Source organism: Phoxinus phoxinus (assembly GCF_949152265.1).
Source record: "Phoxinus phoxinus genome assembly, chromosome: 6".
NCBI lineage: Eukaryota > Metazoa > Chordata > Actinopteri > Cypriniformes > Leuciscidae > Phoxinus > Phoxinus phoxinus.
The window spans coordinates 36440072-36451875 of record NC_136881.1 but is presented as its reverse complement, the minus strand read 5'-3'; the positions used below and the strand labels follow the sequence as shown (position 1 = coordinate 36451875).

The 11804-nt window shown below is 39.7% G+C and overlaps 1 protein-coding gene across 2 annotated transcripts; it reads right to left on the bottom strand.

Annotated features, from left to right (window-relative positions):
- Positions 1–332: 332 nt before the first annotated feature.
- On the bottom strand, positions 333–11621 carry mdh1aa (malate dehydrogenase 1Aa, NAD (soluble)). Of its 2 annotated transcripts, none has more exons than XM_079617274.1 (9): positions 11165–11621; positions 6124–6222; positions 4747–4843; positions 3638–3813; positions 3328–3450; positions 2842–3018; positions 2103–2216; positions 1902–1991; positions 333–769 (listed from the first exon to the last, which is right to left on the bottom strand). In XM_079617274.1, the coding sequence occupies exons 1-9, from the start codon at positions 11216–11218 to the stop codon at positions 647–649; spliced, it is 1053 nt and encodes a 350-aa protein (XP_079473400.1). In that variant the 5' UTR covers positions 11219–11621; the 3' UTR covers positions 333–646. The 2 variants fall into 2 exon arrangements, with proteins under 2 accessions (XP_079473400.1, XP_079473401.1); XM_079617275.1 differs by lacking the exon at positions 11165–11621 and adding an exon at positions 6808–7041.
- Positions 11622–11804: the final 183 nt, after the last annotated feature.

Sequence of the window (11804 nt, the reverse complement as noted above, 5' to 3'; positions counted from 1 at the left end):
TACATCATAATCTTGAACTTTCATGTCAATTTGGATTTACCAAATCATTATTGTTTTTCTTATGTGGTGGAAATAGGTTAACCATCCTTTCTTACCAATGAATTTAAATGATTTCCCATTCCTTCTTTCTACAAGGAAACAGGAGAATAAGACTAAAGCTCCAAGCTTCTCCTGGAGCTAATTATGGAAACATATTTACACAATTTTGAGCTAAATATTCAAGTAACTTTATATATATATTTATATATATATTTTAATATTTTGAACTTCTGTGTGTTCATAGCTAGAGATGAGATGGACATCTTGCATGAGAACATAATCCAAAACAAATCTGACATTTTCCACATGGCATTTTATTGTTGCATGACAGATGATCATTATTTTGGTCAGGACAACCATGTGCGTAACAGTTCTAATTGGGAAATGTTTTCATTCAGGTGTTGCCCCGGACACTTCAAGCAAAGTAAGTTACGTTGCAAACGTTTCTGGTGAAGTAGCACACACGCACGCACGCACACGTTAAGATACATGAATATCCACACACACACACACACACACACACACGGTCAGCTGTGACATCTACAGGACGTTACAGTCGGGGAGTTGGGGACATGGAAAGGTCTAACGGCTGCTGTGTTGTCTTGAGTCACGCTCCAAGGAAGGTGAGTGCCGTGTCCCTCTCGTCGACCAGCTCAGTGGCGGTGGCGTCCATCTTCCCGCGGGAGAAATCGTTGATGGTGAGTCCGTCAACCACCTTCCAGGTCTTGTTCTGTTGTGGTCGACATACAGAAACGCATGAAAATGAGCAGTACTTACATATGACTTATAAATCTTGTAATTTTAAACTACCAAATGCTTTGATTTCATTTATTCATTATTTAAAGTGTCCCTATTAGGCCATTTCTTATGTTTCTATTTTTGTTTTTGTCTCCTACAATAGGTTCACATGCATCCAAGGGCAAAAAACACTTTAATTCTCTCATAATATACATTGCAGCATCATCTCTTTTCTCACAGTATCTAAAACGGTTTGATAAAGGATTCTGTCTCGAAATCCCTCCTTTCTGAGAACCTACTCTGCTCTGATTGGTCAGATGGCCCAGTCTGTTTTGATTGGTCTACTCTGATTGGTCAGATGGTTCAGTCTGCTCTGATTGATCTACTCTGCTCTGATTGGTCAGATGGCCCAGTCTGTTGTGATTGGTCTACTCTGCATTGATTGGTCAGATGGTTCAGTCTGTTGTGATTGGTCTACTCTGCTCTGATTGGTCAGATGGTTCAGTCTGTTGTGATTGGTCTACTCTGCTCTGATTGGTCAGATGACCCAGTCTGTTGTGATTGGTCTACTCTGCTCTTATTGGTCAGATGGTTCAGTCTGTTGTGATTGGTCTACTCTGCACTGATAGGTCAGATGACCCGGTCTGTTGTGATTGGTCTACTCTGCTCTGATTGGTCAGATGGTTCAGTCTGTTGTGATTGGTCTACTCTGCTCTGATTGGTCAGATGGTTCAGTCTGTTTTGATTGGTCTACTCTGATTGGTCAGATGGTTCAGTTTGCTCTGATTGATCTACTCTGCTCTGATTGGTCAGATGGCCCAGTCTGTTATGATTGGTCTACTCTGCTTTGATTGGTCAGATGACCCAGTCTGTTGTGATTGGTCTACTCTGCTCTGATTGGTCAGATGGTTCAGTCTGTTGTGATTGGTCTACTCTGCTCTGATGGGTCAGATGGTTCAGTCTGTTGTGATTGGTCTACTCTGCTCTGATTGGTCAGATGGTTCAGTCTGATTTTTTCCCCAATGAAATTAACTGCAAAGCGGGATGTGAAAAAAGCATAAAGGGGTATTTTTTATTAATTTCAATGGTTTAGGAATTTAAAACTTTCAGTGATGAAAACAAACCTTGATCTTAACAGGGAAGGAGTACATGAGGTCATCAGCAACTCCATAGGAATTACCAGAGGAGTAGACGCCCATAGACACCCATTCGCCCTGCTCAGAGACAGAATGATTCAGCATTAATAAACTGGACATATTTAGGAAAAAACGGAAATGTTTTACTCTATTTTCTTCTGTAAAGGGTTGACAGAGGTGCGAACTCACATCAGGAGTGCCGAACCAGATGTCCCTCATGTGGTCACAGATGGCTTTGGCAGCAGACATTGCGCTGGAGAGCTTCCTGGCCTTGATGACAGCTGCACCTCTCAACTGCACCGTCTGCCGTACAGAAATTAAAAGACTGGTAAATTAAAGCAATAAGATACAAGAGGTCATGTATAAAGGTGCGGGCACATTAAAGCATGTCTATTGTCAATAGTGCAGCGATGTATGAAGCAGAGCTCACACAGAAGTCAAGCAGGGAATCTGACTTATGGGGTACGATAAATATAATGCCCCTTTAACAGCGACTTTGCCTCAAATCTTTGCTGCAGGGTGATTAAAACCCCATTGAACAATAAATATATCAAATTGTTAAAAATAATAGTAACTTTAATGTGGCTCGTCTAATCTAGGGCTACATGATTTGGGGATAAAATCCTATTGTGATTTTTCTAATAATATATATATTTTTAAATCCAGGTTTGCTGTGCTTGTTAGTAGGCCTATATTTTGTTATTACATGTCAATATCGCTATAAAATGATATTTATGATAATTATTAATATCTCTTCACCATTTACAAATGTGACACGTAATTTTTTTTCAATTGTTCTTTTGTGATCACTTATTTATACTAGAAAAAGTTAGATTACACAGACAGCAAGTTATGGCTTTTCAGATGTTCCCCCTAGATAATACAAGGCCTGATAATCTTACAAAAGTGGTTCAGATGTTGGACTTACGGAGATGAAGTCGCCCTTGAGCCAGCTTTCGTCATTCACAGCGTCAAAGGCTGCCATCTCCTTCCCATGGTGGTTCACGATAGCATGGTGCACATCTGGGTACTGAGTTGAGGAGTGATTTCCCCAGATAATCACATTCTTCACATTGTCAGAGGACACACCAACACGCATCGCCACCTACAGGCATGGAGGAAAACTGCAGATGAGCAAGAGGCCTGTATGCGTGATCTGTGCTTATCTGCAGGGAGGGCTAAAAGGTCCTCTAAAATGGCATATGATGATCACACAACATGTGATTCTATGACCTATTTTAGAGTTCATACCAATACATGGCTACTCTAGAACTAAGCTACATGTGGGACACTGCCATTGAGTTAGACAACAGAAAAACCTCAGTTACCTGCAGCTCTGGAAAGCACAAAGACTTAGAGAACTTCAATAAAGCAGAATAACAACTGAAGGTGAATGAGGCAGCGGGGTTCGGACCTGAGAGCGGGCCCTGTTGTGGTCCAGACGGGTCAGGCAGGAGAAGTTCTCCTTAGGAATGGAGGGAGCAGATTTGGAGGCGATCAAACAGTTGGTGTTGGCTGGGTTCCCGACAACAAGCACCTATGGAAAGAAAAGAATAATTGAACGCTTTAACAGCATACACCAAATACTGACAAGTGATTGATTAGGCCTGCATCGAATTATCACATTGCTGTTGAAAATTAAATGGCTAGAAAACCGATAAAAATGACAAATTAAGTGAGCACAAAAACTCCCTCAAGCTGCATTATTTGTTGCAGACTTTTACCTTGACTGTCTTCTTGGCGTACTTCTCCAGTGCTTCACCTTGGGTTTTAAAAATGGCCACGTTGGCCTTCAGGAGGTCCTTCCTCTCCATGCCCTCTTTTCTTGGCATAGAGCCCACCAAGATGGCAGCGTCAAGATCCTTGAAGCCCACCTCAACCTTATCAGTGGGAATCACATCTGTGAAGGGGGAAGACAGATAAACACAAGGACACAGAAATAGTATCAGATTTAGGTCAACAAATTTCCATGGCAAGTTCATTACTGACTTTTAAAAAATGTATTGTATGAAATCTTTCCAGCTTTTATAGCAAATTAAAATGACACACATACAGTCTTTTTTCATAACTAAAAAAAAAGCTTAATTTAAAAATAAATCAATCAAAATAACTTCTTGTTGAACTAACTGTCTGACTGGACCAGGAGGAAAACATATATTCTTATTGTTTATTGTAATAAGTTATAGACAATTTTAGTTGATCAAGCATGGGATAATTGCATGTGATTGAAAGATAAACTCACGTAAACTGCACATGCAAACATTTTAGCATCAGTATTGGGAAATGCAGCCTCATTATGTTTTGTACCAAGACTATTATTTCACAGGAGCATGTGCTGACATTATCTCCTGACACTTTCATATCACATCACCATAAATCGTTTATGAGGCTTTTGAGATTTCCTGAATTGGCTCATTTCATTGATAATCTTCAGAACGACAGTTAGTAAAGATCTATTTATCAGAATGGACTTCAACCAAAGCACAACTTCTGTGATACAAGCTGTTCTTTGGCCTCCTCCTCCCATTGTTGCGGCACCATCCCGTTTCCCATTGGTCAGAGACTATCCCACAGTGCGAGCCAATAAGGGCAGTCGGTGCTGGTTACACCTCCCTGCTCTTCAAACACTGCGTACCACATGCTATTTTTTGTGCAACTGCTGCAGATCCGTTCTGCAGAGTCACGCTTGCTCTTCTGCATTTCAATACATTACAGATGTTGGCTATAAATAAACCAAGCTGCCGTACTAAGTCTCTAAGCGTCCCTTAGGAGTCCGATGAAAACTGTGCCACCGTGATGAGGTTTGATTAAATCAAGAGAAGCGACCCCTCACCCCTCAGAAGAGGAAGAGCACAATCCTGCAGCTCCATGACGACCCCATCCAGCACGGGCAGCATGGGAGTGATATCCAGGAGCACCAAGATGATTGGCTGACAGAGGAGGCAAAGAGAAACAACATGCATGTTACACTGCATCAGCCACAGAATATGTGCAGCATAGTATACACTTTAGACAGCGGACATACAATTATACACATTCAGTAGTGCACCTCGTTCATGTCTTTTTTGAATTTCAGGTTTAAAATTAGTGGACATTTTGACAAGCGAAGCAGGAAGTAGTGATGGAACGATATGATGTTGATATAATGCATATATAAAACTATACATATGTGGTATAGGCGAAGCTATTGAGATGTATATATACATATACGTTGAAATTACACATTTTTAATCAACATGACCAAACATTTACAGAATATTTGATCAAGACTCAAATGCCATTTGGTGTCTCTCTAAACAACAGCACCTAACAATGCCATAAATAAATGTATTTAATAATACATTTGCATTTATATATGGAAGCTTGTTTTCGCCCCCAAATAAAAAAGGTAATTGCTACTTTTTAAAGTTTATATCTTGCAATTCAGACTTTTTCTTAGAATTGTGTGATATAAACTCGCAACTGCAAGTTATAAAGTCAGAATTCGTACATTTTCTTGCAATTGCAGGTTTAAAGCTTGCAATTCTGACATTCCCTTCCACTCTGAATAGCAAGATATAAACTCACAATTGCAAGAAAATTAACGAATTGAGAGCTGACCTTTTTTTTCAGATTTGCAAGTTTATATCTCAGTTTTGAGGGTAAAAAAGTCCAAATTGCGAGCAGAATTACTAGAGGTTTTGAGATATCAATATGGAAGCTTGTTTCTGCCACGGAATTACACAATTCTTCAAATTGCAAGTTTATTTTTCAGAATTGCGAGTTTGTATCTAATTTGTATCAATTACCTTTTTTTTCATGGCAGAAACAAGCTTCCATATGCATCTCAAAATATCTAGTAACATTATTGTTGTATTTTACTGCTATCATTCAAATATTCAGTAAGATTATTTTATTGTTATAGGCCATTTATATGAGGCTATTAATCATTGCATCAATTGTATGATTTTATCAGAATCATAAACATATACCTGTATTGGTCGGTCAGTTCAAAACAATCTCAAAATTACTAAATATCTGCTTTCAAGTGTTGCATGCACACGATACATGTATTACGTACTGCATAAATAACCAGTGGCTTATTCTGAGGGATCAAAAGAGTCGCATATTTTAATCACACATTATATAACACAAGAGCATGGTTTAAAATCCAGATTGCTCCACTTGCAGTTTCCCCCCAGTGTCGTGTTACGCAATAACCCAGTCTCACCTGGTCCTTGCCGAACACATCTCCTTTAGCAATGCTGTACAGCAGAGAATAAGCGATCTGCCCCGCTGCGCCAGTCACCAGGACTCGGATCGGCTCGGCCTGCAACAAAACACAGTCACTGGCGTCAACAGCATGACCTATTTATTGGAACAAAGGCCTATCTCTCTGGAATCAGTAAAAATAATATATCAGAAGTGGCAGATTTGATTATTTATTAACACATAATTGTTTCAGCGAATGGAAATTCATTCATTTATATCCTCCTCCATGAATGAATGAAACAGCGATGCCACGGATGCTCCGCGCGACCATGGTAACCTCACTATGTGCGCGAGACTGTAACTTCGACGAAAATTTTCACTTCGAAGTATTTACAAATACAATTTGACAAAATAGCGAAAAATAGTGCCAATGGGTACAAAAGATGGCACCTCAATCACACACACCCCCACAAACGCGGAAATGGCAGTTGAACGTTTATTAAACTGCTTCAAAATGATTCGATACGAGTCGTTACCTCATCACAGATTTCACATTAATTCAGATAACAAAAACTAAATCCCACCCAAAATTGTTTAGAAGATCAAACAAGCCCACCATGCTATACAAAAAAAAACATTGCGAACTTGATTTGATTCTGCTAAAATATCGTGCAGAACTAAAATGGAGGGATGAGAATCTCACCATGTTTCTGATTGTGCAGGTTGAGATGTGCGACAAAGATGGGCTGCTGCTCTACCTCTCAGACTGAACGGAGGGTCACCTCTATTCTTGTATGGAAATATGTCATGTGCTTTCACAGGCACAGACACGCTGCACACCGGGATATGTAGTTTATATTGCTGCTCTCCCCCATCAACCAGTTTACAGAAGGAACTGATTTACCCACAAGAACCCGCGCCGAAGCCCTCCCATCCTACACGCCCCCTGCACGACCATATATGGAGCAAAAGCCTTGGAAACCGTATAAAGGTCGAGTTTTGAAAGTCCCTTTGAGTTATGGTGTTAGGTTCGGGTCCTTGAACTACAAATTGTCTATAATAGCCACCTGAAAACAGATGAGTTAAAGTTAAGTCATTTGAATGAACAGTCAAACAGAATAAGCATCTTAGAGTGATAAAGAGGACATTGAAGACAAAAAATAGTCATGTAGGCCTGTGTATCCTTATGTCCTTTACAATAGACATTAAGAGGTCATTAAAGACAGTTTGTGTGTGTGTGTGTGTGTGTGTGTGTGTGTGTGTGTGTGTGTGTGTGTGTTTCTAACTATTTTCTAACTCTTTAATAACAACATATCCTGCTCAAATGTTGACACAATAGCTTCATGTTGTCACCTTCAGATGACATTAAAGGCAGGGTAGGCGATTTGTTCCAGAAACATTTTTTGTTATGCTGGTTTAAAAGTCTCTTCACATCCTGATTGTAACTACGTTAAGTGGTCTAAATGTATTTATCGTCTGTGGAAGCGTATAGGACCATAAAATGTCCAATCATTGAATTTGGTCTGAAAGCAATGACACGATGTCCTATCTGCCTGTCGACGTATGTATTTCCACACCTCATCATCATATCACACGTCATCAGCGCGTTTCATGCTATGCAGAGTTAGACAGACGTCAGTCACCGAGCAGCGCAAACGAAACAGCAGCCGTCTTTTACAGTTCCTCCTGAACTAAAACAACCAGCTGATGCTGCGTTCACCATAACTACTGTAATTTGGTTATAGAAACCCGTGATATTACACTCACGTTTTAATGGCACTGAAATGATGGCGCTGAAATGAATCTGCAGCAGTCAGCGCTCTTTAAGTGTTTATGTTCATTATATTTATAATGTTATTTTCTTTGAGACATAACGTCGTCTCTCGTGACGCTTTTGTTTGCTCTGGCTGTGTGTGTTCATGTGTTCTGAAGGAGGCGTGGGTTTGGAGGCGCTCCGAACAAGGGAGGGAGCGATCTCATGCTTTCAAAGCTAACTCGCTATTGCTAGCCTCTCCGAAAATAGCCTAGCCTATAACAGAACAGCATAGAGCCCCCTACAGACTCCTGTGTCCTCTTAGAGCTCAACTTCCATTGAAGCACAAAAAGCTTTTGGGAACATTCTCAAACAGGACAACATGATCACCACCATATATTTTTTCAAGAGGTCAAATCCAATTTAGCAATAATTTTCTATGCAATTTTCTCTTATATTGTTATGCTTATAATACAATTTGAGAATTATAATAATAAATTTCAAAATCGAAGCACTTTCACTATGGACTGAATTGGACCCCATTGAAATATAGAACTAAAACCCAAGCTTATTGTCAGTTCAGTCAGAAGGAAATCATGCTTGTGGTCTCTGGGAGGTTGTGTGAAGAATCTAAAACAAGTTCCTCTTCTGTCACAACAACAGCCACATTTCTGACGGCAACATTTGCACATCAGAATCTCACATGACCATGTGATGCCAAACTGTTATCATGTTCTAAAGACATGATTTCACTTTCAAATATAAATTCATGAGCTCCAATTTTCTTAATTGAATGTCCTGGCTGAACAGGAAACATGTGAGGCCGTGTGCATTTCCTAAAGAGACCAGTAAGGTCAAATAGCTCGTGTGCTTTCACTTCTGTGGCGTGCGGTGCTTTGAGTATTTTAACCCTATAAAGCCTAATGTATCATGATACAGTAAGTTCAAAGCCCTCTAATTTATCAAGATGATCAAAAACTTTGCTGAAAAATCTGTTGTGTACAATCTACAATATGCCTTCTGTCGCCTGATTGATATTTTATACTTTTTAAAGTAAACGTAAGAATAATTTTTATAGTGTTATTAATATTTAAAACACTTACTGAACTGAAGCAACATTTGTAGGTTTACTTGTTTACTTTATTATTCATGCATAATCTTTTATAGAAAAATCGTGTTACAAATATAAGTATCAAATATGATACAATAGGCTTTTGAGGAATGTTTATTTGTCCATCTCTCAATCATAAATTGTATTGCATTGCATTATACGTTTCGCCCCACAATTACAACTATAGAGCTTTGATCATAAAACTACGCATACTTTATTTTACTTTATTGTTTATAGATATAGAGTGACAACTGATATTTATGCATTTTATGTAAGTATGTCTGTTTTGCTTACTTTTTTGCCAAATTAATAACAACTGCACCAAATTGCACATTTTGAGGTGTTAAGGGCATATAATTTTATATATGTATTAATGATGTATAAAAATATATATAAATATTTTTTTAAAATAGGCTTGTCAGGCTTGTATGATTGATACATAGGCTATATATATATATGATCTTCTCTCTTCTTTGGTAGTCCATCGTATCCGATGATGACATTCCACCTCATTTGCGGTGTACTCTTTCATGACTGTAGAGTCCAATCCTTGATCCACAAATTTTATGACATATTGAGCATGTAAAGTCCGGGTTTGTAGGGGCAGGCATGGTTGTATGTCTCCGTAGTCTTTTTTGATATTTCCTTTTATTTCTCTCAGATTCCAGCTGCTCTACTCCTGTGTGGCAGAGCTGCTTCCAGGTGGTTCGGTTTGCTGCCAATTCTTCCAGGCATGATGGATTCATTTGACACTTTCCTAGTGATGTTTTTAGTTGGTCCTTGTACCGCTTTTTTCTGCCCCCCTGCAGAACGGCGGCCCTGATGGAGCTGACCATAAAGGATTTGTCGTGGAAGGCGATCTTGAGGCAACCTGATAACATGCCCAAGCCAGCGTAGTTGATGTTCAGTGACTGTTGCCTCCATACTCTTGCAGTTTGTTCTAGCAAGCACTTCCGAATGTGGTACATGGTCATAGCATGTGATTCCCAGGATTCGCTGCAAGCACCTTATATGGAAACGCTCCAGCAACCTTAAGTGATGACTGTATATGACCCAGGCTTCACAGCTGTATATATGATACACACACACACACACACACACATATATATCAATATGTATTAAATACTCAAAAAAAAAGGTTCAAGAACCGTCCAATTAAAAAATAGATTTTTCAATATATATATATTGCTTTTTAACTTTTAATTAATTTAATTTAGCTTTAAAAAAACTATAATTAACTATTTAATTGTTGGTTCCCAATGTGATCTAAAATGTCATACATTATTAAATGTGACATCCCCAGCTTTACAGTAGTTCACAAAAAGTCAAGGTGTGCTAACAAGATAACATGATTACACCATACCTCAGGATTAATAATGACCCTGGGTTAACCAATGTAAGTTTTAAAAGCCTCTAATGGGCTTGCCTTCAGGCTAAATGATGCATTTTACTATCACAGTCTCCCTCTGCACTTCACTGGTGTGACCAGCATGGGTGTGTGTTTAAAACACAGTGCAGCGCTACAGATCAGCCACACACTGATGCAGATATTTGCTCCTGGTTGGGACAAAGGCACTTCAGCCAAGTTAACGTTGCATAACACGCCGTTGGAAAGGTGGAGATCCAGACGGAGCGAGTGCTATCCATGGTGCTGGACTCTGCTTGCCAAAAGCATCCTAAATTAATCATCATGCCCTAGTACTGCCGTACTATAGGATTTCAAGGCGTACATGATGAATGAGACTAATGCCAGTATCAACCAATCCCTACTAGAAAATCCAACTTAACTGTGTTTTTAAAAGATACCTGGTTTCTAACAGGTTCAAGCTGGTCATTAGCTGCTCCTAAATGGTTTTTCCTTGATCTAACATGGTAATTGACTGGTTTACCAGCCTCATTGCTATGGCCAGCAAATTACCATCTTAGACAAGCTAATGTCTAATAATCTTAGACTATTTGGACCAGCTATAAACCAGCCACCACATTTCAAAACACTGCAACCATTTTAATGACATTTCTATCATGAAATCAATTGCTTTAAATATAACTATCAGATATTTGGCGGATTATGCTTTAGCATGCACGGTAAGGATAAACCCTTAATGATATTTTATCGCATACCGCTCGTGTTCAAAGAAAAAAAACGTACTTTTATGGTGCATCTTACGCCTCCGTTGTCAAGGAGAGGCGTCTTACCTGCGCCGAAGCCGTGCGCACCACCAAGTACATAGCCGTCAACAGGGTCAACATTTTCAAGCAGTTTGTCCCTCGAAGTGTCCGATGGAGTCTGTTTTCCCTCCCCAGAATACAAAAGTGGGTGTTTTTGTGGGACGCGCTGAGACGCAGTGTTCGCGGTAACCTGAGCTCACAGGCGCGAGACACATACACAAGAGTCGCGTGGCGTGTTTTCAGTCACCCTTCCGCCGCACCTAATGAGCTTTGGGAGACAAAAATAACTCTACATCGAGTAATCTTTCCGCCATTTCTGATCACAAGTCTCATTAATGAGGTAGTGCGGAGCTGCGAAATTTGGGGGTGACGTCAGTCAGGGTAGGATTGATGCTGCAGCGCTGAGTTGCTGAGTGAAGAAAAACATCCATCATGGGATCAGCAGGACATGCTGCGGGCTTACAGGGACACACGGGCACTGGACAAGGGCTTTGATCATCTAACCTTGATTATAACAATGGCTAGACATTTCATTGTGGGTTATTTAGTTATTGAAAGCCATTGAAAGGCAATATCTACATTGCAGTGCATTTTCATGTCCCCCCCATTGTGTCTTAAAGGGATAGTTCACCCAAATTCTGACTTATTTTCTTCTACTACATAGCAG

What these genes read in the sequence shown, in the direction of transcription:
- mdh1aa (XM_079617274.1), bottom strand. Translation starts at nt 11,218, where the DNA reads ATGTTGACCCTGTTGACGGCTATGTACTTGGTGGTGCGCACGGCTTCG. An exon ending in ATGTGTTCGGCAAGGACCAG is followed by an intron (nt 4,844 to 6,123) that starts GTGAGACTGGGT and finishes CTCCTCTGTCAG; the next exon opens with CCAATCATCTTGGTGCTCCT. An exon ending in ACGCCAAGAAGACAGTCAAG is followed by an intron (nt 3,451 to 3,637) that starts GTAAAAGTCTGC and finishes TTCTTTCCATAG; the next exon opens with GTGCTTGTTGTCGGGAACCC.